The sequence below is a fragment of the Haliotis asinina genome, chromosome 5, assembly GCF_037392515.1.
Source record: "Haliotis asinina isolate JCU_RB_2024 chromosome 5, JCU_Hal_asi_v2, whole genome shotgun sequence".
In the NCBI taxonomy this organism is placed as follows: Eukaryota; Metazoa; Mollusca; class Gastropoda; order Lepetellida; family Haliotidae; genus Haliotis; species Haliotis asinina.
Genome location: NC_090284.1, coordinates 22,746,338 through 22,773,263, shown reverse-complemented (window position 1 = coordinate 22,773,263; position 26,926 = coordinate 22,746,338). Strand labels below are relative to the sequence as shown.

Below are 26,926 nucleotides of genomic sequence, written 5' to 3'. Positions count from 1 at the left end.
TGTGTAAGCAACGTTTTGACTTGTGGAAACAAACTCTGCCTAAGGCTCTCGTTCTACGCAAGGTTACTTTGTATTCCATAAGGTGTACATTCACAAGACTAACAATCGTAAGTTCAGTAACGATATCTTTCTCAACAACGTGTAAACCCTTTGATAGACCACAGGCAAACTGTAGCGCAAATGGGCTTGCGCAGCGTAGAGAATATGACAAGTCTTAAAGTTTATATATGAGCGCGAAGCGAGCAAATGTTGCGACGTACTTCCCCTGCTTCGGATCGAAAAATATTTGTGTGTCAAAATTAAATATCGCCCCATCAAAGGTACACTGTCATTTCCTCACTTGGTTGTGCTCTCACATTTCCTATCCCACGTTTGATAATTACTCATGTGAAATATGTTTTATTCAGCATTTTAAACGCCACTCGTGGTACTCAGGTCGTTCTTTGCCTCCATTAACCCAGTCAGCTTCCGGTTGAACGGAGAGACGGAACAAGAATGAGAAGAAATTAAAATGAAATACAATGTTGCCGAATTTTATCATGAACCTGTTGGAGTTCATTTGTCTTTTCTGTCATCGCTATTGTTGGAATTTTCGTAACATTTAATACACTCCAAGCTAAATGGGCGAATGAAGCGCAGGGGAAGTAACTGTAAGTATTCCATATCGAATAATACCTTCCTGTTCTTTCGCTCCGTTGAACCGGAAGCTAGAAGGGGGAATAGAGGCGAAGAATGGTCTGGTGTACCACGAGTTGCACTTAAAATGTTGAATGAAAAATGTTTCACGTGAGTAATTGTTCAACATGGGGTTGGAAATATGAGAGCAAGACCAAGTGAAGAAATGGGTGTATACGTTTGATGGTGGCGATACTGTATTTTGACATGAAAATTATTTTTCGAACCGAAGCGAGGAAAGTACGTTGTCAACCTTTGGTCGCTTCGCTCGCATGTAAGAAGACTTGTCATATTCTCTATGCTGCGCAACCTTATTTGCGCTACAGTTTGCCTGTAGTCTCTGGATGTATTTTTGATTGTAACAAACTAACACATAAAATACTGAAAAGGAGCCCAAGGGAGACCTGAGGGAAATCTAGACTTGATTAATCTAAGGTCTTTGCACGGCAGAGAGGGCTTGGAAGTCGGGAAAATAGTGTGGACTATGAGACAGACCAACCCTTTGAACGAGCTGTGAATTTCCAAAGCATAACAACCACGTTTCAAACAACTCTGAGGGAATTACATTTTTTTTCAAATAACCAATTGCTTGCTAGGTTAAATGCACACTGTCACTCATTGTCAACTATATTTTTACCCATATTATTATATCAGGGCGTATATACTGGTAATACCTCCTCAGTGGCAGATCAAGTTAAAGATCAAGTTAATCTCACCAAATGAGCACTTCTTTAAATCCTCAAAACAATTCACATAAAACCATTTGAATGCATTTCACTTTAATACAAATGTCATTAGTCTCACTAATTGAGCGTTTTGGAGCAGCATTTTGTTCATACAGACTATGGGTCATCTGGACTAAGTGCTATCAAACCACTAACCCCAGTCAGCCAAATCCCCCTCTGACTATGTGAGAGATCCGTTTCAACAGAATCTGGCTAAGTGAGAGAACACAAGTGTTGTCGGTGTTTGCTGAACTGGTTCGAATCACAAGTTGCGCGCATGAATTTGCTCCAGACATTAGCATCTGATTCATCTGCTAAATTCACAAGATCTGGAGGGGCTGACAAATTATATGGCAGCTTCCTTGAGGTCTGATATTTAGTATTAGTTAACCATTTCGGGGCATATCTTTGACTTACTAAAATCATTACATACATGTCTTTCCCCTAGGCTAGGTGTTAAGATGAGAGGGTGTAACGGATGACCTCCTCAAGATGGAAGCAGAGAAAACCTTTGAAGACGCTGATGACGAATACATTTCCTCAAAGAGAACTGTCTACCACTTCGTGTATTTGCAGCTAAGGACAGAAGAAATATTTCTATTAAAGAGGAAGTGTTGACAAAATCGTTGAATCGTCCGGTATATGTTGTGAGTGACAAATTAGAAATCGTAGTTGATTCCACACATTTTGTGTTCAGGGGACAGATAAATGCTTGTCTCGTCCGGTAATGTGAACAATAATGTGCTGTTGTATGAAGTTGACAACAGCCACAGCAACCACTGTGACAGTGTGGACGACGTTCAGGAAGAGGGCGAGGACAACAGTCCATCATAACAGCCATTGTCAAAGGTGTTGATTTAACATTAAATGATTTATGCATGTATATGAATATATTGATATACTGATATCATACCCAAAAATTGTGATATTATAATCTTGGGGACTAATAAAAATAATATATTTAAAATACATACATTTACATAATACAGTAAATTTTTTTTGTTATCTTTCAGTTTGTTTTATTAAATACGTTATTGTCTGACATTGCTTTAGTTTAATAACATGAATTAAATTCAAGTTAATCAACTCAGCTATCAGCCATGTACCAGTAACACCTGCTTCTGTAGGTGTGTTAGACAAGTGCTTAATACCAGCAAGAAAGATGTATTTTATGTAAATCTATCATTCTACAATATATCAAATTAATTCAAAATGGAGACCAGTACAATGTCTATTTTCAACAGCTGAATCAAAACACTTGACAACGCTCTATTCAACAACTGGATTCCTTTCCAACTTCATTCACAAGGCTGTGGTAGACATCACGTGTATGGAAACAGAAACATTCTGGGTTACCTGTACTAGGTTGTATTCTGTTGTTACTGTGTCTTTCCTACTTTGTATTGTATACTAAGTAGCCTGCGTTTGTACTCACATACCATATCCTCCGACCATGTTATGGGTTTAGTGTCAGTCTGACAAATCCAAAGGTAGGTAAACAAGCAACCAGTCGCCCGACATTTGGTTTGGCCACATCTTCTCCGTGAGGACATGACTCGGGCGTACTAGCGGTCCGAGCAAACGAACTCCTTTTTAGTAGCATTTAGAAGTTGGTGTGATGAACAACGGATAAGGTTCTATGAATATACAACTTCTTTATTGTCACTGTAAGTGACGCTGTCTCTCACACTGCTGCCCTGCTGTGGTACTGTACTCAATGGGTAGCCATTGGAGATATATGAGTCACGATATCACAAACCGTAATTTACAACATGATGCTATACATTTGATGATGTATATGAAACCCGAACGCGAACGTGAGGCGAGACAAGTGTTAAAGGTCATAGTTTATGGACTCAGATAGCGGATAGCCCATTGTATTGAGGATTAACCAACTGGGCCACTAGGCCACAGTTTATTGGGTTTAGCGGACAATGACACATTATACACCGAGCGGACAGTCAAGGCATACACTCCAATCGGCCACCCGTGTGTACATTCTTTTGATATAAGCAATGAATCGTTTATGTTTATCTTCATGTGTAAGTAATACAGGTCTCACGCATTCCTCGCACATACCCACAGAATCACACACACCTCGCACACACAGGTAGAAACACCGTGCATTAGTGATATCAAAGAATACGCACCAAGATTACTATCTTCTGTCCTGGTATGAGATTCTGAGTGTGGAGACTGTCAGTGACTCAAGAAAAGAAGGAAAATCAGCCACTTTTCTTTGTTCACACTGAGACCTTTGACATTATACACCGACCACACATTGCAACGGATGGTGGTCGAGATAGGATGATGAGAAAACGTTCCAAGAAGTACTGCAATATTACAAGAGATTGTGTAGAGTTATTCCGATCACCATGTGTCCGCTGTCCAAAATGACAACAGGAGTCGTCATCATACCCATTTTCTCCAAGGAATTCACAACCCGTGGCCAGGTCGACCTAGTCGGCATACAGTCCCTACCATAAGGTTCCTTCAAGTGGATTCTAGTGTTCCAGGACCTAGTTTTTTGTACTAGTAACTCAAGTAATCACTGAACTAAAAGAACATTGGATAGATCTGATCATTGTGCATGGCAAACCAAAAAACCCTCAAAATCAAGGATCGTTTGAGGGAGCAAACTCTGATATCAAGGGCATGATCTGTGCTTGGATGAGTGAAAAAAACACCACCGATTGGACTGTTAGTATCAGATTCATTCAGTTCAAGAAGAATTCTAGTTTTCCTGTCGAGTATCCAACTGTCCCCCATATTAAGATCTCTTTGGAATGGATGCCAAGGTTGGATTGCGATCAGCATCAATGTCCGATGACTTCCTGCACAAGTTACACACAGAGGATGCTCCTACTTGGAGCTACCAGTTCCCACCAGAGCCCCTGTTGATGAAGACGACAGCTGAGGACATAATACTGGAACAGGAACAGGACATTGGCACTCGACTCCCTTAGAAAAAAGGCAAAAAGGATGGTGAAGCACAGAAACGTTGCCATGAAAGAAGGGTGTGTGGAAGACAGTGTGACTATTCCTGTTCCAGCAGTGGACCGTGGCCGTGGTGATGCGAAGGAACACTCGGGGTGTGATCACCAATGTGAGTGACAGCGGACAGTATATAATCACCTGCCCTACCAGTGTCGTCCAGGCAAGGTCTCGAGGAACCAGTTTGAAATGTTCGAATGACTGAGAATTTTAGTCATTTGACCAAATGACTGATCCTTTCAGTCATTTGAGCAAATCACTGGTTTGACAGATTGCCTGTAACATATACACGATTACATTCAGGAAATCAATGAAAGATCTGACAGAAACAAACCAGTCCCTTGATATGCAAAGGAGCAATTTTATTGGATAGTTTCCATGAACAGTGCTCATATTCTCTGCATACATTGAGAGCCCAGACAGCTAACAGGGGATGAGCTAGTGATAGTCGTCTGCGCGGATTTCGCAGTTCCAAGGGTCAGTCAGTAACTTTCATCGAGGATGTCAGACGTATATATTTTAGTGTTTGTTCCTATGTCCCTGTTGAACATTTTCCGACTTTTGTAATCATCCACAATAATCCACCCTGCCCACAAAGACAGTAAAAAATATTTTGAGATTGGTTCATGGTTGGAATACGATGAATTTCAAGTATCAAAGTGAAGGGAATGACTATTTCTCCAATAAAGGCGCTCTCAGCAAACGCCGTTGTTGGCGCCCAGTGCGAAACCTAGAATCCCCCAAAGACTAGGTCCCTGGATAAGCTCTGCTCACACGAAAATATGGTATTTAGAAACAGCAAATAAGGAAACCTCCATATTTCGCCCCAGCTTTATTCAAGGTAACATCATACACAATTCCTGGTCCATTATAACAACTTGACAGCAACACTCTTAAGTCATGGCGATTGCTTCCTGAAATGCTGGTCTCTTTTGAAGCCGAGCGTAATATCCCTCTCTGATCTTAGGATGTTTCTCCAGTAGTTTGCCGTCATTGAACACCGCGGCAGTGTACAGGTCAAAGCCCAACACTGTGTCAGCTGCCGTAAACCTGGAGGAAGATGGAGGGTGAGTGAGTAATGCTGCATATAAACAGAAATTCAATCGGGTGTGTCTGTTAGTTTGGAAGGATCTTCAGCATGCTGAAGAGTCGATTGCAGTAAACATTAGCAACATTATATTTCGATCTTACAGTCTTTCCACATTGTATTGCAATTTGCAAATAATTGTAGCATACTTGTGCTAACACTGTGACCTTTATCAGCCGAATGATAACAAAATGTTTATGAAACATTATGCCCTGTATCCCATGCTTGTCCTAACAGCAGTTTGGTTCCCGGGGTCTGCTGCGCTGACGCTTCAGCACTGCAGAGCCCGGATAACAGCAAGGCCGGACGGGACAACTTAGGAATGGCCAGCGAGTCCTAACTTGACACACAGAAGGGAGCAAGTTACAAAGACATATTTTATATCACTGGAAAGATTTCGAGGAGATGAACACGAAAAATTCATGTGCCAGTGTGTTCACTGTGTGGAGAAATTTAAGGTTAATAATTGCGCAATCCAGAGAGCGGCCGCTCCGGGAATACACCGAAACAATGCCAGTTGGTGCTGCATGGACAATAGACGTCTTATACAGTCTATGTCGTACCTTGTATCGGTTCAAGGTCACATGCAACACAAAACAGTTCTTTGCAGACTCTGATTCCGTTCGGTAACAATTTATCAAAAATGCAAATTAAACTTATAAAGTTGAAAAATAACGTGATTAAGCAAAACCCACGAAATCGGAGATCAAACGTTTCTCCAGCGCTGGGGGCGAAAGTGGTTTCACCACCCACAGCACACGTGCAGTGATTAGCTTGAACCGGGAAGCCAACTCGTATAAACACAAGTGATGTGTGCAAGGATTATCATTGCTGTCGAAGTTGGAGAACAAGGGATGTTTCTTATGGTTACAAGCTTCTTGGGTCGGCAGTAATAACAATACACTGGTACAATACCTGCATATTTGCAACCCATGTTTTCAAAAGATGTGTAGTATTAGACATGATAATTTCACTGTTCAGCCTGAAAACTGAAATGTTTTAAATCATGTGCATGGAAACATAGAAAAATATGTTGATTATGACAAGCAGTCTCTGTCACAGACAAAACTCAATGATTTGTGGCTCGTGCACTTGGGGTCTGTCTCTGTCACATTATGCACTTACACAGACAGGCAGGTGCGATTCCTGTACACATAACATGTTATTACGTCTGTGGGTTGCAAACAAAATGCCTCCATTTTTCACGGTTCACTGGACCGGACGTAACTGGGTGTAAACTCAGATTGTCAGTTTCAAGTTCTGTTTGTACAAAACCCAACATTTCAATATACATTATTTATGGATAACAACTTCTTCTATTGTATATGCTTATATGTGGATGGATGAATCATAATGATTGGAATATTTTCAAACAGTTTAACACTGTATTTTGTACGAATCCACGAGTGACTAACATAATTCTTTTTATTCCTGTTTGAAAAACATGTAACTGATAATGTGACGATGGTACACTAGAACACTGATATAAACTGTCATCATCACAGACACATTTATACAATTTAACATTTCAACCACTGGCCTTTGTTACGAAAACATGCCAATCAACTTATCTCACTAGCTTCCCTCATGATGAGATTATAATTAACTAACTGGGGTCTTGGTGAAAAAGGGTAGTAATAACAAATATAAACGGGATATTGTACCATGTTCTTGGAAGACTTTTTTCCCATTGGATTTTGTCCGTCCCCGAATGAGACGGCTGACAGTAACGTGTTACTCCGCAGTTCTTTCTAAACATCACCGATGTAATAACAACTTAATCCTCGGTTCACAACTCAAGCACGACGCAAGACTTTCATTATTATTTTTTAACTTACGTTAAGAATGCAAGAGCTGCATACGGGTATCAGGTTTTATTAATAACAACTTCGTGTTAACTGCATATAGCAACGTTTCTGTGTAGGTTCTTACGCCATGTTCAAGCTAAGAGTGACAACAACCAAGTGATTCGAATTATTGAATGCAGTGACAAACATCTTGTACTTGAATAACAAGGAGTAGACAATTGGATCAAGCCAGGTGGGAACTAAAAACAACAGCGTAGCCATGAAGCAAATAATCAGGAGACATTAAATACTAAAAACAGTAGTAAACGAACGAGTGCTGATTGACAAAGTCTGCCTCGTCTGGTCTCTTTGCCAAGACGTACGATTGAAACAGTGTATGAAATAAGTCTAACACAGAACTGAACCAAAACATCTAATGGCATAATGATATGAATTGTGTTCAAATTCGTCATACCGGTCTTGGAGGTATTAACATCATCATCAACATCCTTATTTTTATTACCATAAGTTTACAAATACATGCAAAACATACTGTGTATTTTCAGTTTCCTGCTGATGAATCAGATATTCGTATTCTGATGCAAAAATACCACAGCCCAACAATTGAGATCATATATTCATATGTCATGAATTATCTGATACAAGTGAAAGGACGGTCTAATACACACTCTTCCAAATATTTAGCCATTGCAGGTATTTACACAGAATGGTATTTGTCTGGATAGTTTTAGGACTATGACCATCACTATGTACTATCAAGAACACATCATCTGAAGAAAGTCCATAATAAGGTATCCAAAGATACCTGAGACCTGTAATTTTATTCAATTAAGATAATTCTGGTGGTGAAATAAAAAATTCTTCCAGAAATTTCTGCAGAAAAAGATTTTCTGCCAGAAATTTCTGCAGGAAAAAATTCTGCTAGAAATTTCTACAGAAATGCATTTTCAGAGCCAATTTGTGAGCTTATTAACACGAGAACACACTGGCACATGAACTTTTCGTGTTCATCTCCTCGAAATCTTTCCAATGATATAAAATATGTCTTTGTAACTTGATCCCTTCTGTGTGTCAAGTTAGGACTCGCTGGCCATTCCTAAGTTGTCCCGTCCGGCCTTCAGCTGTGCAGTATGTCACACAGTTCCACATTATTATGGAACCACATTATTATCCCCAAGCCCTGTCTGTAACACTAAAGCCTTAAATGAAGCAAGTCTAGAGTTCCTCAAGTTCAGGTTCTGAATGTCTGGTATCTCCTTTGGACTCATTTTCAAGTTATATGTGTTAGTTTGTTATATTCAGTGACTAATGCTATCAAAGCATTTCACATTAAGTTACCGAATTGTCGTCTCATCGGGCTCATATATGTTAATTAGTGATAACATATCAAGGTTATAATATAATGTAACGTTTGTCATACTTGTCCCCGCAGAGGAACTCCCTGTTCTCCAGCTTCGTGGCCAGGTAATCCATACACGTATCAAACTTCTCTGTCATCTTCTTCACCATCTCATCGCTGTGAGGCACCTTCACATACCACAGCTCGTAGAAGAACTCGATGATCATATCCAGAGTGGCGTTGCCGTACATAATGAAGCTGTAACACAACATTCTGCAATATAGCGACTATGTTGTCATTGACGTTGAAGTTGTAACACAATATAGGGCAACAAGATATGTATATGATGAAGCCGGAACAAAACTCGAGGCAATTATACATCTAGAGAGGTGTTGCCGTACATGGTGAAGTTGTAAAACAACGCAATACACAGCACATTTATTCCTGATAGTACAAGACATGCAGATAGTGCAATAAGCCATGTAGATTGTCCAATAAGCCAGGCAGATAGTGCAATAAGTCATGCAGATAGTGCAATAAGAGAAACAAGCATTAAGCTGTGATAGTGCAGTAACCATTTTTAGTGCAATAAGCCATTTTACTGTGATGACCGTGATCTACATAGCTGGAAAACAATAAGCTGGCATATAATATAATAGGTGATGACGAACATGATGAGAAATAAACTGCGCAAGGGTCTGATCATTCTGATAGTGCATCTGACCTTGTTAACGTCGCATGTTAACGTAACAAAAACACGTTCAACGTACTCGTAATAGTCCTTGAGGTACTTGGGGTCCGGCAGGAGCTTCTTGTATCTGTCTGCCAGGTACATGTTGATGGCCCCTGACTCTAGTACAGACCCCTCCCCGGGGACGACGAGGGCGGGGATAGTACCTTGGGGGTGGACGTCCTTGCGGTAGGCGGCGACGGCTGCGGGATTATCTTCGTCGTTGGGCTTGTAGTGGATAAACTCAAAATCGTCCTCCACGCCCATCTCTGGTCAACGAACATCGTGTTGAGTTCATTACACATAAAAACTCCAGAAAGTATTTTTTAAGCTAAAAATGCACAACAAACAGGTGATTTCTACAGGCAAACGTCGAACCGAATTTTCACATTGTATATACAACCTTCTAATGCCACTCTAACCGGAAATAGGTGTAGCACAAGCTGTCCTTTGGTTCACAGTAGTGCTGGGCATTGCTGGCCACACTTAAGAATATCCTAGCTATATGTCAAAGTTTAGTGGGTGAGTTTAGTTTTACGCCGCACTCAGCACTATTCCAAATGTATGGTTAACTGGTGATCAATAGCACGAGCATCGGTCTGTGCAGTTGGGAACCAATGACATGTGTCAACCATGTCAGCGAGTCTGACCATCTGATCCCACTAGTCGCCTCTTATGACAAGCAAGGGTAACTGAAGGCCAATATTCTAACTCGGACCATCACGGGTACATATGTCAGAGACTCTTACATAATCTGTATGCATGTCTATGCAACAGACAAACCAATGACTGATGTAATGAACACAGTTCAGCCAGCCTGGATCAGACAATCGAGTGATCAAAAACATGAGCACAGTTCTACGCAATTGGGATATGATGACATCTGTCATTTAAGTCAGCGGGCCTGACCACCTGATCCCTGATCCAGAATGAACGAGTGGTTGTTGAAGATGTAGGCAGTATTTTTCGAATAACATGGCTTTACGACCCCTAAAGAGTGGGTCAGTGAAAGAGTTTACACTAAGAATAATTTACCATTACATCAATTATATCCAATTTATTTTTACCAGCGTGATAGGAAAAACTGTTGACAAGTAATTTCATAATTTGTTGCGGAGAGCCTTAAAGGGAGAATTATTTAGGGATGAGACAATTAAGACTCCTTTATATTTACCCACTGGCGTATGGGCACAGACTGTGCTTAACGCTCTAGTTCTACACAACTTTCGTTTCCAATTGTATTGCACACGTATGGGCTTATCAACAGTATCTACCTCAACAACATATAAACCGGCTTAACGAACTGTGAATTTCCAAAGCATGACAACTACGTTCCTGACAACTCGGAAGGAGTCATAAACGCCACTTCATGTACCCTCAGCGAGCACAAAGTCTCAAATTACCAACTACGTGCTATATTAATTTCGGGCTACAAAAATACAAGTGATGACTGTAGTTCTCACAGTGTGGCGACATTTCTAACATCGCAGCTCAATAGTTCGACTATCAACTGTCATGAATGTTACACATACAGGGAGGAACGGCCAACTCACCTTTGATCAGCCAGATATTTCGTACGGAGCGGTACTGAGGGAAATAGTACAGTTTCATTTTCGAACTGCCAGTATCTGCCATTGTAATGCTGAAGTTGGGTCGGTGACAAGATGGAAGAGCTTGTGTCCGAGTTAGTGTTGGCAAGGGTCGTGTCACTTGCAACGGGTATGAAAATGAGTTCCTTGAATGTGATGATTTGCCCAGTCGGTCGATATTGGATCTCTGGCAATACACCAAATCCCCTGTTCTGCGCCTGTGCTCTATTTTAAGCTCCACTAAATTGAGGCTACCCTACTTCTCGGGGGTGTACCCTACTTCTCGGTACCCTACTTCTCGGTAAGTAAAGACGCACGCTCAGTGAATATCTAGGGCAATATATTCACGCTGTGGCGTCAATGAATACAGTATGTCTACCTTTCGATTTCCCCTGTCTTTCAACGGGACCTTTTCGCATGGGCGGATCCTGATGGTATTAAGGCGACCACGCTATTATTTATTAACAGACAGCCGTCGTGTGGTTTGAAAACTGTTAAGCATTACACACCAACCAACCAACCCTGGATGAACACGATCATCTTGGTTATTTGCACTGACAGAGACAGTGGGAGAAAGGGTGAGTGAGAGGATGTGTTTTATGCCGCTTTTAGCAATATTCCAGTAATATCATGGCGGAAGACACCAGAAATGGGATTGATACATTGTACCCATGTAAAGAATCGAACCCGGGACTTCAGCGTGATGTCCAAACGAATTAACCATTAGGCTACCCCACCACCCCTGAAAGAGAGGGAAGCAACAGAGTGCTACCTTATTAGTCTTGTCGCTGCGGGGGAACGCTGTTTCATGAGTAATGAGGAAGTATATGTCGTTATTTGTGTAATTAAATAACACATGTACTGATCACTCAGGCTAAATCTCTTATGCTTCCAGCATGTCATCTTTGCCAGTATGCCAATGAATAATATTATCCAAGATTCTTTTGCTGTGTTCACTTATATACCACTGTATTGGTTTTGAAAATAATGTGATCGACAGTCTAACTTGATTGATTCATGGGTGAGTGAGTTTAGTTTTACACTGCTTGGCAATTTTCCAGCTGTAATACGACGACGAACACCAGGGCTTCAGACACTGCACCCATGTGAGGAATCGAACCCTGGTCTTCGGCGTGACGAGCGAACGCTTTAACTAAACGACTACCCCACCACCCATATTGATGAATGAGTTATGATAATGTAGCATGGACTTATTACTTACAAATTATCAGTTTATTATTAATTCAGGTTCAAAACATGAAATTATTAGTTGTGCGCTGATATTCACAAATGGAAATCCTCTCTTGTGGGGGAGTGAGTTAGTTTAGTTTTATGCCACTTCTGGCAACATTCCAGCAGTATCACGACGGCGGACACCAGAGATGGGCTTCACGCATTGTATCAGTATGGGTATTTGAACCAGGGTCTTCTGCGCGACGAGCGGCTGATATTTACCCATTGTCGGACTGACACAAAATCATGTTATCATCGTAGGATATGCTTATGTGAATACAGTGGAAGCTGTCTAAACCGGTACTCATCGGAACTGCAGAAATAGTCCGGTTTAGACAGCGTGCTGGATTGTAGAACCGGTGATAAATGTACAAGCCACGGGTGGAACTGAGACTTTATGCCGGTGTTGACAACTTGCCGGATTGGGCAGATGTCGGTTAGGACAGCTTCGGCTGTATAAACCTAGTCGGCATCCAATACAAAGTGGGAGTGGCACAGAGCTACAACACGCTGTCTAACATTGTCTCTGTTTACACATGTAGTCTGTACTGGTAGTCTCCCAGAGCCTTGGAATTTAGAAAAAAGAACAACAACAGCCTAATTAACAACGATTTGGCAAGTGTTTTACCTCAGCTCATGAAAATATGCATTGTTGTAGGCAATCTCCCAAGATGGCCGAGCGTGTTTCAAGTATTACCGACAATGTTTTGGATAGAGGCACTGTGTTTATGTTATTACCGCTAAACTACCGATATCGCTGCAATTGTTTCGCGAGTGGGCTGCGTTTGTTTACAAATTCCTTCAAATTCGCGTAATTCCTTCCATTACTTTAGTGGTGGTGTGTGTGGGGGGGAGGGGGGGGGAGGGTCTGAAATCACAATACATGAAACAGTTTTTCTCTCCATTATGCAGGGAATTAATGTGTACGTTGAAAGAGAAGCCGGATCTTTTTTTCAGGCGGTAACGGCTGTCGCCTAATCACCGGTTCGAGATAGCGGAAACTGCCGAAGGTATCCGGAAATCAGCTCTCACGGTTTTGTATCTAATCAGAGCTGCAATTACGCAATACGTCAATTTCTAGATGTTATTATTGTACCACATTGTACGTTCAACATCAGCTGTCTCATTCCGATACTTATAGAGTACATCAGCGTTAAAACTGATTTTTAAAACGCAAAGAGTTATAAGAACACAAGTCTCAAAATGAGAGAAGAAAGGGACGGTTTATATGGGCGAATGAGACCTCCATTATCGGAGCGTGTGTCTGGTTGACACTTCTGAACATTGATCGCTGATAAATTCCGGCTGATCTGTCCAGTCAAGCTGTCCCGTTTGGTACACGTTCTATAAGCGTGGAGCTCCCGATGCCTGGCGCTCGGTAGAGATCCGTTCAAAATTGGCCTCGCTGTAAAGCGCAGCGCCGTAGGGTTTACTGGTCCACTCTGGCTTCTGAATTTCTAAAATGGGAAGTTGGGGGTTCTCAACACTGATTTGTGACGCTCCAATACGGCACTGCAAGTGGCAGTCTGCCAGATTTTTTCTTTTGCAATATAAATGCAGCGTATCAACTTAATTCCGAGTTTCGCAATACAGAACTAACATGTTGTGGCTTCTTCCTCTGTGGCACGCTCGCCGAGGCATTTACTAGCCAACATTCACATACGCAGTCGGGTGATTTACATCGAACAGGTCAACCCTCGTAGTTCGGAACTCAGTAACAAACGGAAAACCAACATGATACTGTGCGATTCAGAGCCGTATTGGTGACTGTGACCCCATTCCGTCTTAAAGCAAGACTGCCACCGAGAATAAGAAACTGAATTTCTGTACACCAGGTAAATATTAACAATTACGATTATGTAGAACAAGCCAAACAGTCAAGATCTAAACGTAGACCCGAATGCAAAGGACAGTTGATTAAGACGTGTGGTTCACGTGTGGCAGAAACACAAGACAGTAAGTGAGTTTAGTTTTACGCCACACTCAGCAATATTTCAGCTATATGGCGGCTTTCTGTAAATAATCGAGTCTGGAGCAGACAATCCAATGATCAACAACATGAGCATCGATCTGCGCAATTGGGAACCGAAGATATGTGTCAACCAAGTCAGCGAGCCTGACCACTCGATCTCGTAGACGCCTCTTACGACAAGCACAATCGTCTTTTTTTAAACAAGACAGACTAACACTGGGAAGAGGCGCTGCTTAATGTGTGAGTTTTCATATAGCAACAGTCTGAATACCTAAATATAGCTGAATCACTTCTGCAGAATTATAGCGCAGCTTTTGCTTTTAATAATAAAAGCATACAACCTTTCATATTTATTGACTGACGCATATTGAACACTTTCAGATATGGAGGCACTAAAAGTAATTTCATATTACGAATGCGCAGCAGGTTTTGTTTAATTGCCGTTAACGACTCACTCACCACTCCTGCTATATGGAGGCAGTTTGGAAATAATCCACTCTACACCAGAAAATTCAGTGGTCGATAGCACGAACATTGGTCTACACAGTTGTGATACGATAACGTGTCAACCAGCCCCACGAGCGTGACCACCCGAACAGTTGTTTGACGACAGGAATCGGGCGCTACTAAATGAGTGAGTTTCTGTTCTAATATCCTGACAATATCACGGCGGGGGATACAGAAATTGGGTGATTGAAACAGTTTTTCAATGGGAAGAGCAAACGCATTAACCACAAGGCTACTCAACGGCTAATAATATGAGGCTTGATTGTCAGTATGAGGAGGAGACTGACAGATGTTATAAGCTCGATGGATGCTACATCTGATACTGTAGTGGTTTATACACCTTGAACAGACACTGTTTAAAAACTGTGCGAATCAGATTTATGGGGCACTCACGGTGACCAGTCACACTTTCCAGCATTGTTGATGTTCACGTCTTTGTGGATATCTTTTTTCAGATTGCAGTAATGTGTTATTATGTTTCAAGTTTGGTTTTGTTCAAATCAGAGTAAAATATGTTACAGTTACCATTTTGATCCGTTTAATTTTGGTGCTAAAAGCATATGCACAACAAGTTATTGCACGATCACAGCTCAGAGATATACTTCCTTGAGCCTTGACCATAAAGTCAGTATAAATATCGTACTTCGTCGTTTGTAGTTTAACTGTCATGGGGTCTTGATCATGAAGTCCAAACTCAGTATATCACAACTTGTCTCTTGTACGACTGAGCGAAGATGGTTATTGTGTCATCACGAGTTTTCAAATTCAAATAAAATATTTTATACGCCCCCATATCTCAAACTATTTCAGAAATGTTCTTGAAAATGATGACCAACGTCTGTGCTTTATAGAAGTTTGTCGGCCATAAAAGTTTTGTCATCCCTTGTTTGATTAGACCAACAGTGGTCGTGTTGACCAGTCTTTGCCAGAGAAATAAAACTTTTGAGACAGTGAGTGAGTTTGGTTCTAGGCCGAGCTTGCAATATTACAGCAATGTCACCTGAAATGGGCTTCACACACTGTACTTGTGTGGGGAATCGAACCGGGGTCTTGGGTGTGACGAGCAAACGCTTTAATCACTAGGCGTCCCCACCGCCCCCGTTGTGATCTAGAGGTAACAAACCCCTGTCGCCGGAAGCAGCACCATTAGGCGTGTACTGGCCAACTCCTAAAAGTATTGACAGGTCCTGTTCTGTATTGTGGTTGTACATGAATATCCTGTAGCTTCCCTTACTACCTCTAAATTAGTCCAGATATGCAATGAATATTTTTGTCAACATTATGTTTAGTATCAGGATTATATCAACATGCCTCTCTCATCATAATGGCCTCTTTGGTGATTGATACCATGTGATATGGTAAACAAACATCAACACGGTCACTGCGCGGTAGACTTGCAAAACAAATATAAAGCGCGGTCACTGTCCAAATAGTTTGTGACTGGCATTGTTGGTAACTGATCATGAATTCACTCTTAGAATCCGGAAACCGGATTTCCTAATATATGAAGCATTTATGAGGTACTTACTTCGTTTCATGAAAATATCGTCCAGCTGGAGAAGTTAAATTGTGTCTTGCGGCACAGGTGAACTGTAGCGCAAACTGATAGCGCAGCACAGAGAAAATGACCAGTCTTCTTACATGAGCGCGAAGCGGGCAAAGGTTAGCAACGTACTTTCCTCGCTTCGGTTCAAAAACTATTTTTCATGTCAAAATAAAAGGTATACACCCATTTCTTCAATGGGTTGTGCGCTCACATCTCTAAGCCCATGCTGAACAGTTACTCACGTGAAACATTTTTAGTCAAAATTTTAAGTGCAACTCGTGGTGTATCAGAGCGTTCATTGCCTCCATTCCCCTTTCCCGCATCCGGTTCAACGGAGTGAAGGAACAGGAAGGTATTATACCATATGGAATACTTGCAGCTACCTCACTTACTTCATTCGCCCATCGCACCAGACGTTTTTTTCATGTAGAATAAACGTTACGAAAATTCTAACAATAGAGACGACAGATAAGACAAATAAATTCCAACAGGTTCATGATAAAATTAGGCAATGTGATATATATTTTTTTATTTCGGCTCATTCTTGTTACAACACTTCGTTTAGTCGGAAGCTGGCAGGGGTATTGGAGGCGAAGAACGATATGAATTCCACGAGTGACGCTTAAAATGTTGAAAAAACACATATTTCACGTGAGTAATTATTAAACATGGGGTAGGAAGTCTTCATCAAGTGAAGATATGGGAGTGTACCTTTGATGGTGACGATATTTTATTTTGACATGAAAAATATTTTTCGATCCGAAACGAGGGAAGTACGTTGCCAACCTTGTCTCGCTTCGCTCGCATGTAGGAAGACTTGTCATATTTTCTATGCTGCGCAATCCCGTTTGCGCTACAGTTTGCCTGTGCTTTTCGGGGATGAAGTTGTTATTTTACGCTCGCTTCCTTTAATTAAGCCGATCTTCAGCAACCTGGAAACCCTCGATAACATATCCTGGTGCATTTGAGTCTTTGTTTCAAACCCAGTTCCCGACTTACTTACATGTAAATAGTAGAGATAGTCGTATAGCTCTGCACTGAAAATATTTCACACATTCTTTTTCTTGTTTTACCTTTTAAGAGGCATATACTTGCAACGAATACACCGGGTCAAGTCAAATCGTCTCGCGACAGAGAAGATATTCTTTTACGACCATTTCCTTATGTAGAGGCATTCAGCAACTTTATGACATGGCCTCCTGGACTTGTTTTAATGGCTGCCGATACCGTGTTCGATTTAAGTTATTTGTTTCACACCAACTGCATATGATCTATAATTTTCGGTTGGAGTAGTGGGTCAGTGGTCTATCTGTCCTAGTTGTGGTAAGGAGCCTGTGTCTGTATACAAGTTTGTAGAGGCTAGTCAGGTAGAGTGTGGTAAGGAGCCTGTGTCTGTATACAGGTTTGTAGAGGCTAGTCAGGTAGCGTGTGGTAAGAGTCTGTGGTCTATATGCATAGGCAGATCCACCAAAGAGGTCTGTCTTCGTGTCCATGACAACACGGCTTTGGAATGCTCTCGTCATCCGGGAGACCGGATGTAACCTATCTTCCACAATGGCGTGAATCACTATCTACACACTATGACGTGTATGGTTGAAGCGTGACTGGGGACAGATCGGAAACACATTCATTACTTCTGTCATCTTCGAGATTTCGAGATCGACAAGCATGGCAAAGTGTTCCGCGCGTCTCTCATCAAAGGGAGGCAACTCTTCTCAAGCCATTCCTGGGCGCCTGCACTGTTCAGACTGTGTACTCACACCTACAGGACACTCCTCTATTTAACAGTGGCCCAACACAGATAAACATATTGTGGACATCACATAACTATGAAAACAGTTCCTTATTTTCATTTACTCATTTTTTTAGCTGTTTTTAATTTATTTATTTTCTTGAGGGGTGGGATTGGGGGGTGTTGAGGTGTGAAAATAATAATTTAGCACCCTTTTAGTGTCTTAAGTTTCTTAGACATTGAGATGCTGATATCACCCCCAAATAACTGAAAATCAAATGGCGCTTCCCTCACAATCCAGTTAATGTCCTTTCAAAATTGCTGCTTTTCAATTTATCGCGTTACTGAACAACACAGGCCTTCACTGTAGAGTTGAAAGGCCCCGCAAAGCACTGTGGAAACCATTTCACGAAGAAAATAGTAAAATATCAGTCACAACGGCTTTTGTTATTTTATTGTTGTAACAGGGATCGTTGCGCCAGTTCATTACCCATGCTTAGCATGAAGTACTGAGTAACCCGCGTTGTTAAAGGCAGAAATTTATTAGCCATAGATAACGTTCTACTGCGTATCCCGCCTATTATATATAACTTCCCTGATCTGACTACGTGGTTCAACAGCGCATGTAGCTGAACCCGAGCACTCAGTCATATTGGACTCCTTACCTCATACATGAGACAGCTGAACGTTTGAACCTTAAGAAGCATGGACACGGTGAGTGTGTGGACTGAATTTGGAGAGATTATACTGTTTATTATCTTTTAATAACTCTATATTTAATGAAATATATATCTTTAGTAATTGTAATTTATCTTCATTGTCTTTATTTATTTCGATTTTTTAAATAAAAAAAGAAAAGATTTTTCAGTTATTCATTTTTTCTATTTTATTTGTGTGTGTGTGCGTGTGTGAGTGTGTGTGCGTGCGTGTGTGTGCATCTCATAATGCAAGATCGCGAAGCGTGTTCAAGATGACGTTGCATACAACAATATCGTATGGCATGTCAGTATCTTGTGCACAGAAATTGGGCCGTATGTAGACTGTCACCCTCTTTGTGGAGGGGTGATGAGGCGACTTGGTGGCTTTTTCGGCGCGTCGAAGACCCGGGTTGATTCCGAACAATGCGACCCTTTCATTACTGATATTCCTTCAATTGGAAAGTGGCGAAAACAATACTCATTAACTCAGTAACTGTGAAGAGTGTCAACAGCAAAATCAAGGAACTTAATATGGTCGAATGTGAAACTCACTTGCACGACCAGGGATTTCAGGGTTAGTCTGCCGTACAGACTCTGAAGCAAATATATCCAAGAAAGTCCATGGAAGTCTAGAAAATGTGGCAAGTCTAGGTTTCCTTAGCTTCTGAAAATGAAGAAAGTTTCAGTGCTCCATTTCATTATATTATTATTTTTTTACTATGATTTTTTTAGTAAACTATTCGTATGGCATGAAATACTGTATGACACAATCGCTTTCCTTCATTCGTTTGTTGTTAAACCCCAACTCAGCAATATTCCGGCTATATGGCGGTTCATTTTGTGAAAATAGCTGAGAGAAAGAAGGCGATTGTAATGTCGTAGACATCGAAATTCAATCCCAGGATCTTCAGACTCATACCTCCAGATATATCTTCATAAGTGACCTTGTGTGCTGTTTAACACCGCACTCAGCTATAAGCGGATCTGGGCTAGACAATCCTGTGATCAGCATCATGAGGATCGATCTGCGCACCATGACACGTGTCAACTAAGTCAGCGAGTCTGACCACCCGATCCCCTTTGTCGCCCCTCACAACAAGCGTGGTTTGCTGAAGAGCAGTTCAAACCCGGATCTTCACAGGTCACAAGCAAAACCAAAATACCTCACATCTCCAAAGCAAGCCAACAATTGTTTCGCGGGTGGGGTAAGCCAAGTGGTTAAAACGTTCGCCCGGAGACCCGTGTTCGATTCCTCACAAAGGTATAATGTGTGAATCTCATTTCTGGTGATCCCCGCCGTCATATTACTGAAATATTGCAAAAACAAAACTCGCTCGCTCACTCAAGAATTCTTTGGAGAGTCAGTTTCTGGAAAATGTAAAGATTCGCATTTCCAGTACTTATCATTAGACATGTGGAGATACACCTTTCTATCAAAGATGATGTTAAAAAATGTTGGCCCAGAATTTAAGTGTCGTACAACAGAGCTGGTCGACAGTCTAATGAACGGTCCTTGTTGGTTGCTGAGAGAGCCCCTTTTATTGTCGATCTATCCATGATCAGGGCCACGTGGGTAGGAGTGACTAAGAGGCTCATGAATGTTTACCCGTCGTAACAAACTCCAGACAGAGCATAGAGGGAACATACTGACCTCGCTCCACGACTTAGCGTACATTGCCCTTGTTTATTGTACATTGCAAACACGAGCCGGTATCTGCTTGTGAACACACTGCACACTGATATGGAGCGTGTCCGGTCTGTTTACGCGTTGCTGTGATGGTTTTAAATGGAAATCTGCTCAAGACATTAATGCCACTTGTAAGTTACAGTAAACGGTCTGCTGTTGTAAATTAACTTTATGCATCAGGTATTTTTTTCAGGGATCTTGGAACTGGTATCATCAACACGGGGATATATACAGTGTATGATCAGAGAGCGCGGTAGGCCGTGGGATACAGAGATAGAGAAACAGTAGAAGCGATGGGACCGTGGAAGAAGGTGGTGCATATGGTGGAGTGGTTGTCTGTCCCAAGGTCCACGAGAGGCAGTAGTAGTAGTAGTAGTAGTGGTAGTAGTAGTAGTAGTAGTAGTGGTAGTAGTAGTAGTAGTAGTAGTAGTAGTAGTAGTAGTAGTAGTAGTAGTAGTAGTAGTAGTAGTAGTAGTAACAGCGACACTACATCGGTGCCAGTTGTATGGTCGCGTCATGGAAGTAACACCTGCAACAGCTGCAGGTGTTTTAGTCACAGCATCAGAAGAGATCACCCACTCCACCGAATTATTCAGGAAATCTAAAACTCAAATCGGTTACACTTTAAAACACACATAAAAACGTTCGCATGCAACGACTTTGAAAACAAAACGGCGAGGACCGATAACAGCTACTTCAAACTGAAAACCACTCCACGGCTACAATGTGTTCAGTGTTTGTTTACAAGACCCCACCGACTGCTAAGTAAGCCGCGACACACGTCGTTCACGGTGTCACGCTGGGTACAAGAGATGTAGAGATAGAGAGAGACGCTATCAAATAACTGCCAATAACCATGCACCCTCTGTCTACGGCGCACTCACGGTACAGTAACACCATAAGAAATGAGATCATATCGTGAATCACCAACATCGGTTTTGGCAGCGTAATGTCTAATGGAAACTCGTGGCGTTAGACTAGACTAGAGAAGACACTTGTTTTCATTACTTGTAAAACATATATTTTACAAATTCCGGGATTTCTTTCCCTTAGCAGGCATGTTCCGAACGCTCAAAAACTCTTTAAGATGAATGGTTTAAGTAATATTCTGTTTGTGTGTTTGCGTGTTTACGATTATTTGGAAAACTATTTTCATCCTATATTAATCAAGATAAAGAGTGATCCAGACTAGGCAATACCTCGAGGGCAATGAGTCGTTTATGAAAACAGTTACTTTGTGTTATACTTCCTTCCTCAAGCAAGTTAAATTAAAAACATATAAAAGGGCCTTTCATAGCTTGCATAGTGCATGACTTTTTAGCACGTCTGTATATATTTCCATACCGTCTTGATACATGCATTTAAGCTCTTGATTCAGTCCTGAAACATTAATACGGGCTAAGAGCCAGCGAGTTTAGATTTACGCCACGTGGCTATGAGTGAGTGAGTTTAGGTTTACGTCGCGTTATATATCACGGCGCGGGAACAAGCGTGACAAGCGAACGCTTTAACCACTTAGCTACCCAACCGCCCCTACAGGCGGGTGGCGAAGTGACGGCAGTCCATAAGGTTCGAATGCAATTTGCGCCTCTTTTCATCTGTACTGAACAAATATGACTACTGGGAAGTGATCAACTATCAGAATTGTTCCATGCAAACCAGTGATTGATATTGTGAGCAACGACCCTTGCCACCAGGATCAGATGACAAGTTGCCAAGAAACCCGACACCTGGTCCATTAAACCATGTCGCACGAGTGTATAAATTGCAAAGGGTAAAAACAACTCTTTTTGTTCACATAATCCCCGGGAACTTCACTGAGCATGTTGTCTGCCTCGGTGGTGACGCCAAGAATGAGTTCACAATGTACCCATATGAAGAATCGAACCCGGTCTCCAGCTTGAGAGTCAACCCTTTAACTACTATACCACCCATGTAACAATATATAGCCTATCCCATTGAGTTTATAATTCTGTTTGAGTTAGGTTTAATCACATTATCATGCCTAGCAGATACAACCGCCTGATTCCTTCTGGCTGATAGTTTGTATAGTTATTGACAGTAAACTCTAATGGAAAAAAGCAGGCCTTGGAACGATACGGTTCTAACATGGAACTAATCAGCGCGCTGTGAAGCTTGTTCTGGAAAGGGCATCAGCGTGTTTATGGAGAGTCGTTTCGTCGGGTTCCCGTCCACGTGCCGAGAGCATGTTACAAACACGGAACTAAGTCACCCATCCATTCGACGTGACCGACAGCAGCAGCTTAAATCTTTACATCACATTCCACGCCTTGGATTTACACTTCCTCAAAAGACGTTTTTTAGGTGAACTATTTTCACTGCACTTCCATCAATGCGTTGTTCCCCACGCTTTGACATTTCCCTGTAACACAATGTCTGACATGTACACAGGATGTAATATCGCCAATGAGCGTGGCACTGGTCATGTTTGTATTGGATATTTGAAACACAATGAGAGAAAAGATGCCCACAGTGTGACGTGAATGTGACATGCATTGCAGTGCAGATGTATTGGCGACTGGGATGTCAGTATAGGTAAATAATCTTATCCAGATTATCCCCTGTGTATTCCCTATATACCGATGACGGGTTTCAATCCCACGTTCATGATTATTGCATGTCTTGCACCGTGCAGTGAGTGAGTTTAGTTTTACGCCGCACTCAGCAATATTCCAGCTATATGGCGGCGGTCTGTAAATAATCGAGTCTGGACTAGACAATCCAGTGATCAACAACATGAGCATCAATCAGCGCAATTGGGAACCGATGACATGTTTCAACCAAGTCAGCGAGCCTGACCACCTGATCCCGTTAGTCGCCTCTTACGACAAGCATAGTCGTCTTTTATGGCAAGCATGGGTTGCTGAAAGCCTATTGTACCCCGGGACCTTCACGGGTTTGCCCTCCGGACTTAAGAGAATACATTAGGAAAAAAAATGAAAACATCCTCTTTTGGGGAGTGTGTGTGTTTTTACAAATATACGATACCTAAATTTCTGGGGCAAAATCTGATAGCATGTATCTCGGCCAGCACTATCATCTATTAGTCCAACTTTACACAACTGACTGATGGAAAAACTGGTTTTTCTGTTGGTATGAGCGACAGGTTTAGCGCTTTATACACGCTTTCGGTAGACTAGCCACGCCGGTGAAGATGGGATCCATGGAGTGAAGTGAGTGACGAGTGTTTAAGGGTGACTGTTACACCGCATGTCAAGTTGAAAAGTCACAGTAACACAAACCGTAGAAACCTACAACCAGCGGATCCTGTTACACACCTGGGCCTCCTTTCACTAAGCACTAAGGTGATCGTAAGTCACTAAGGTAACCCTAGTGCAATGTTAAAGAATTGGGGATGGTTAACAAAGCAAAGGCCGCTTCGTGAAAGGAGCACCAGCTTTTGTACTACGTATCAATTCCATTAGTACATGATATTACCCATAGTTTATGCCGATCAAAGGACAAAGGCGGTCCACGTGTTGATGGAATGCGTACTATTATTTTAAATGGTTGTGAATAAAAGCAACACACGTCTTGAATCTTCCCGTACTAGTGAAAAATCTCAGCGAAAAGCGGAGTCCGTGGCATCTCGAAGGCTACATTTGCGAGCAACTGTTTCCAAATCGCTATGAAACAGTAGTGATGAGTTTTCTCGAATACTATACATTTTCCTTCCAGTTGCCTACATATTCCCATACATGCTAAAACACCGCTTTATATTTGATTACCATCAGGGTGAGAGGGTGGTGGGTTTTGTAATGACCCGTAATTCCACCATACCGTATATTGTTGCAAAACACAGGTAAACCAAATGAGCCAGTGGTCGAGCCTGAAGCCAATTTTCCACGGTAGATAGATATCAGAGGGTATCTCCTGCTCTGTTATATTACAGCCAAATGGGTAACAGATGATGAACACGTATCAGACAAGCATGCCATGCCTAAAGGGCAGCACATGTTCCCGTTCTGCTACCGGCATAACGGGTCGAGCATGGCAGGGGATGCCTTTGAATGTCATATGGTAGGCGTGGACGCGACTCCTGACCGTTGATCTGTTTGAACAGTATCTCCGTCGGAGATGTTGTATGTTGGGGGAGTGTCCGAAGCAATGCCCGTCTATGACGTTGAACTACAATCGTGAAACCCTGTAGGTCATCGGTATGGTACTCGGCGTTTTGCAAGAAGCACAAATATGCGTTCAATTTACACAAATAAAATAAAATTCACTGCGATCCTCTGAACTTTGCAAAGTGTTTAGTTATTTCTTTCAGAGTGTGGCCGTGTGTCATTTCATCCATCAGCCCATATGGTCAATGATTCATTCCAGGCGCAAAGGAACAGTTACTTCAAAGGACGCTCATATTGCCCGTAAGGACCCTTAAAACTAGTATTAGGGAATCCCGTGTTTGTGAGTCGAGGTAAAACCCTGGATAGTGACAATATAATCAAAGCACATCTGGGATTCGAACCCCATAACTTGTTTGCGGCACCCGAATTGGGAGATAATCGTAGCACCTCAGACCAAGCTCCCGTTACTCGAAGCGATCGTAGCGCTATAACGATCGTTACTCCCTTACTTTAACAGACTTACGACAGTCGTAGCGTAACTCCCATATTTTAACAGACTTACGACAGTCGTAGCGTAACTCCCATACTTTAACAGACGTACGACAGTCGTAGCGTAACTCTCATATTTTAACAGACTTACGACAGTCGTAGCGTAACTCCCATACTTTAACAGACTTACGACAGTCGTAGCGTAACTCCCATACTTTAACAGACTTACGACAGTCATAATGTAACTCCCATATTTTAACAGACTTACGACAGTCGTAGCGTAACTCCCACACTTTAACAGACTTACGACAGTCATAGCGTAACTCCCATATTTTAATAGACTTACGACAGTCGTAGCGTAACTCCCATACTTTAACAGACTTACGACAGTCGTAGCGTAACTCCCATACTTTAACAGACTTACGACATTCGTAGCGTAACTCCCATACTTTAACACAGACTTACGACAGTCGTAGCGTAACTCCCATACTTTAACACAGACTTACGACAGTCGTAGCGCTAGGATCGCTTTGAGGAATGGGGCCCCGGTAACTAACCCAACGACAGTTCAGCACTATCTTATTGAATGTTCAACTCATGAAATAACACATCAGGATATCAAAATAGCTCTTCCTGACAAAACTCAAAACATTTATAAAATTAACACAAAAGTCGGGGATACTTCCTCATTTAAACAGGAACTATGACACAACTCAAATAAACATAAATGTAACAGTTGAAGTATTTAGCCCAAAACCTACCTTCTACGAAACTACCTGTTTGTGAGGTCTGTTGGAATGAAGTAGGCAACCGCAGTAAATGATCACATAAAATTTAACATACAGTAAATCTCAGACCCCTTGAGACTTCCATGTCCCTTTCAGTATGAGATCCACTTTTACGAGAAGTAGAAGTAATGAAAACTTTTGCAGCATAATAAAAGAATAGCCAGAACGGCAAAAAGCGGTGATATATGACACATGCACTTAGGCGTAGCCATGTTGGTAACACCAACACCAGCTTCCTACAAACAGTAGTCATCAAATTTCTAGTTCTTGTAGATGCAATAGCCAGACATATCGAATACAGACCTCCAAATATATAACTGATGTCAACGTACTTGTCATCATCGTACCCGGAAATGAATGAATAACAGGTTTAACATTTACAATTACGTTTACTCTAATGTCAGTGAAATATATAATGAACAACAAAAGAAACTTTTCAAGGGTAAATTTTTTTTAAAAATAAATAAATAAATAAAATTTCATGAAAGTAAGCGTTGATGTTTATATCTTCTATTTGAAAACTCGACAAAAAGTCAGCATTGTGTTTCTTATGCTGTTTAGTATAGAATATCTGGGTAATTTAGGGAACTGAACATGCAACTTTCAAAATCAAGACAACAAAAAAAGACATATATTGCACTTCAATTCTTTAGAGACACTGTCAGGTATTTCTAATTATTTGTTGGACAAGAGTCACTAAACCAGCTAAGGGAAACTTTGATATCTTGTCAGTTTAGTGTTCATGATTCACAGAAAAACTATCTAAAGCCAGATAATAAAATGCAAAGGGAGACAACTAGGTTCAAGTTTAATGACCAAAGTGTTATGCTACCTTTTGTCCTGACACACATCACAATATCACATTGCTGCTGTATTTGATAATTCAGGCAACCTGTGTTTTGCTTCATATAACAATTGAGGCGGTAAATAAATCTTAAACTGAGGAAAATGAACCTTCTGAACTCTGAAAAAGCAATTAGCTCTATTATTTACACACCAATTATAGGAAAGGCTGATAGCGCATCTGATAGCTCTACAAAAAAAATTTGAAAATTGCCTTTCACAAACAATGTCATACCACATTAGAAGACAAGGCAGTAAGGTTCAGATTCCCAGTCCATGTGTTTTTTCCTTAGGTCTTGAAAATTAAGACTTTCATAGCATAACATTATCAATACCTACACCATTGGTTAAGGCCAGTTTTGAAGTTATCTTAAATACTAAATTACGCTCACATCT

General features: G+C 41.4%; 1 protein-coding gene across 1 annotated transcript; it reads right to left on the bottom strand.

The window, feature by feature from the left end:
• Window positions 1–5,209: 5,209 nt before the first annotated feature.
• On the bottom strand, window positions 5,210–11,247 carry LOC137285060 (glutathione S-transferase 1-1-like). Its single transcript, XM_067817262.1, has 4 exons — window positions 10,912–11,247; window positions 9,399–9,627; window positions 8,710–8,886; window positions 5,210–5,444 (listed from the first exon to the last, which is right to left on the bottom strand). Exons 1-4 carry the CDS (start codon window positions 10,991–10,993, stop codon window positions 5,288–5,290), a joined length of 645 nt encoding a protein of 214 aa, XP_067673363.1. The 5' UTR covers window positions 10,994–11,247; the 3' UTR covers window positions 5,210–5,287.
• Window positions 11,248–26,926: the final 15,679 nt, after the last annotated feature.

Coding starts and splice junctions, on each gene's coding strand:
- LOC137285060 (XM_067817262.1), bottom strand. CDS start 10,993: ATGGCAGATACTGGCAGTTCGAAAATGAAACTGTACTATTTCCCTCAG. Junction 9,628..10,911: donor AAATATCTGGCTGATCAAAG/GTGAGTTGGCCG, acceptor TTCGTTGACCAG/AGATGGGCGTGGAGGACGAT. Junction 8,887..9,398: donor TACCTCAAGGACTATTACGA/GTACGTTGAACG, acceptor GTTGTGTTACAG/CTTCATTATGTACGGCAACG.